Below are 1465 nucleotides of genomic sequence, written 5' to 3'. Positions count from 1 at the left end.
CACTGGCTGATAAATAATCTGGGCAAAGTTACAATTCCTGCTCCGTGAGTCAGACGTGGAAATGGGCATCACTATCGTCTAGTGCCATCTTACGGGTGTCGCCTCATCAGCGCCCTACAGCCCAGAGAGTTCCGCCCATCAGGGTCCTAACAAGCTCTGTCCCATCTGATAGGCCAGTCTGCAGGCTAAATGGAGGGCAGCAGAGGTGGGCAAAGGCAGAGAAAAGTGAAAGAAGACAGGAAAAGCCAACAGGCGAGGACAAGAATTACAAACGCAGAGCAAGCTGGGGACATCTGAGGGCCTGGACCCAGGACCCGACCCCTCTGGGGAGACCAGACATTAAGGAACAAGTCATGAGAGCTTTGAGTCATTCCAAGAAAGGTAAATATCTGTTCAACACAATCAGTTTAAGAATATACAAGAAAAAAGGCTGTACATCCAAAGTGATATCACCATTACAGACAGAAAACAGTTCCAGGTGCAAGTCACGGGGGTGGGGTCTGAAAACCAAAGTCTTTTTACCCCTCAGCAAGGTATTATTTTGGTAGAAGGAAAGCAAAGGGAATGGGGGAAAAAGAAGAAAGTGGGTGGGGACTTAGGTTTGTCCTTCCATTTAAAAAAAAAAAAAAATCTTCCATGTGACAATCTTTGCTGTGGCCCAGGCGGCTCAGTCCACCAGGCTCTTCCTGAGAGCACCCAGTGTGTAGCGGCCCCTGCCCAGCAGCATGTACTCCAGCCACTGGCAGTGCTCCCGGAGCTGCTTCTCACGAGGCAGCAGGAAGGTGAGGACCTTGTTGCGCACGATGCCCCGGTCCTCCTCCTCCCTCAGCCGCTGCTTCACGCGGGCCGCCTGCTCCCCTTGCTGCGCCAGGATGCTATTCATCTCGCAGAAGGAGTCTTCCAGGTAGTGGATGGCCTTCAGCGCCTCCTTCTTAAAGTCCTCCAGCTCCAGTTGCATCCCCATCACCTTCTGCTGCAGGATCTCCAAGTCAGCCGGCAGTGGGAGGCAGGAGGGCCATGACCGGGAGAGGGAGAGGTCTCCAGACTGGAGGCCGCTCTCTACCATCTTCTTCCCTTGTAAGGTATTCACCTTCATGAGGATGGACCCAGCCTGATAGAGTGGATCCATTGCCTTGCTTCCCCGATGGACAGAGAGGGAGCCCAAAGACCAGCCAGATCAGGGAGTTATTTCGCCTAGAGGCACAATCATTTGGAGTGCAGAGATCCTATGCACTGTGACATCAAGACCCCTCTGGCCAACCAGGAGGAAAGCCACAATCTGCTCATTTGCATATGGCTACTTCTTGTTTGGTAACCTGGAGTGACGTCTACTTATCTTTCCAAATTAACCCTCCGGAGATGTGGGTGCTCATCCGTTCGTTCATCATCCTTCCAGAATCAGAGCTCCAACTCTTCTTTAACCCCAGGGACAAGCCAAATCACAGAGCAGGCGAGAAAAACTGGC

The 1465-nt window shown here is 52.2% G+C and overlaps 1 protein-coding gene across 1 annotated transcript; it reads right to left on the bottom strand.

Annotated features, from left to right (window-relative positions):
- Positions 1-667: 667 nt before the first annotated feature.
- Positions 668-1129, bottom strand: Ccdc182 (coiled-coil domain containing 182). Its single transcript, XM_015495792.1, has one exon. It carries the CDS (start codon positions 1127-1129, stop codon positions 668-670), a length of 462 nt encoding a protein of 153 aa, XP_015351278.1.
- Between the last annotated feature and the right edge of the window lie 336 nt (positions 1130-1465).

The sequence above is a fragment of the Marmota marmota genome, unplaced genomic scaffold (genome assembly GCF_001458135.2).
Source record: "Marmota marmota marmota unplaced genomic scaffold, marMar, whole genome shotgun sequence".
NCBI classification, from domain to species: Eukaryota; Metazoa; Chordata; class Mammalia; order Rodentia; family Sciuridae; genus Marmota; species Marmota marmota.
Note: the sequence above shows the minus strand (reverse complement) of the source record. Positions and strands in the feature narration are given on the sequence as shown.

Bases quoted from the DNA above. Each gene is read 5' to 3' on its own strand.
- Ccdc182 (XM_015495792.1), bottom strand. From the start codon at position 1,129: ATGGATCCACTCTATCAGGCTGGGTCCATCCTCATGAAGGTGAATACC.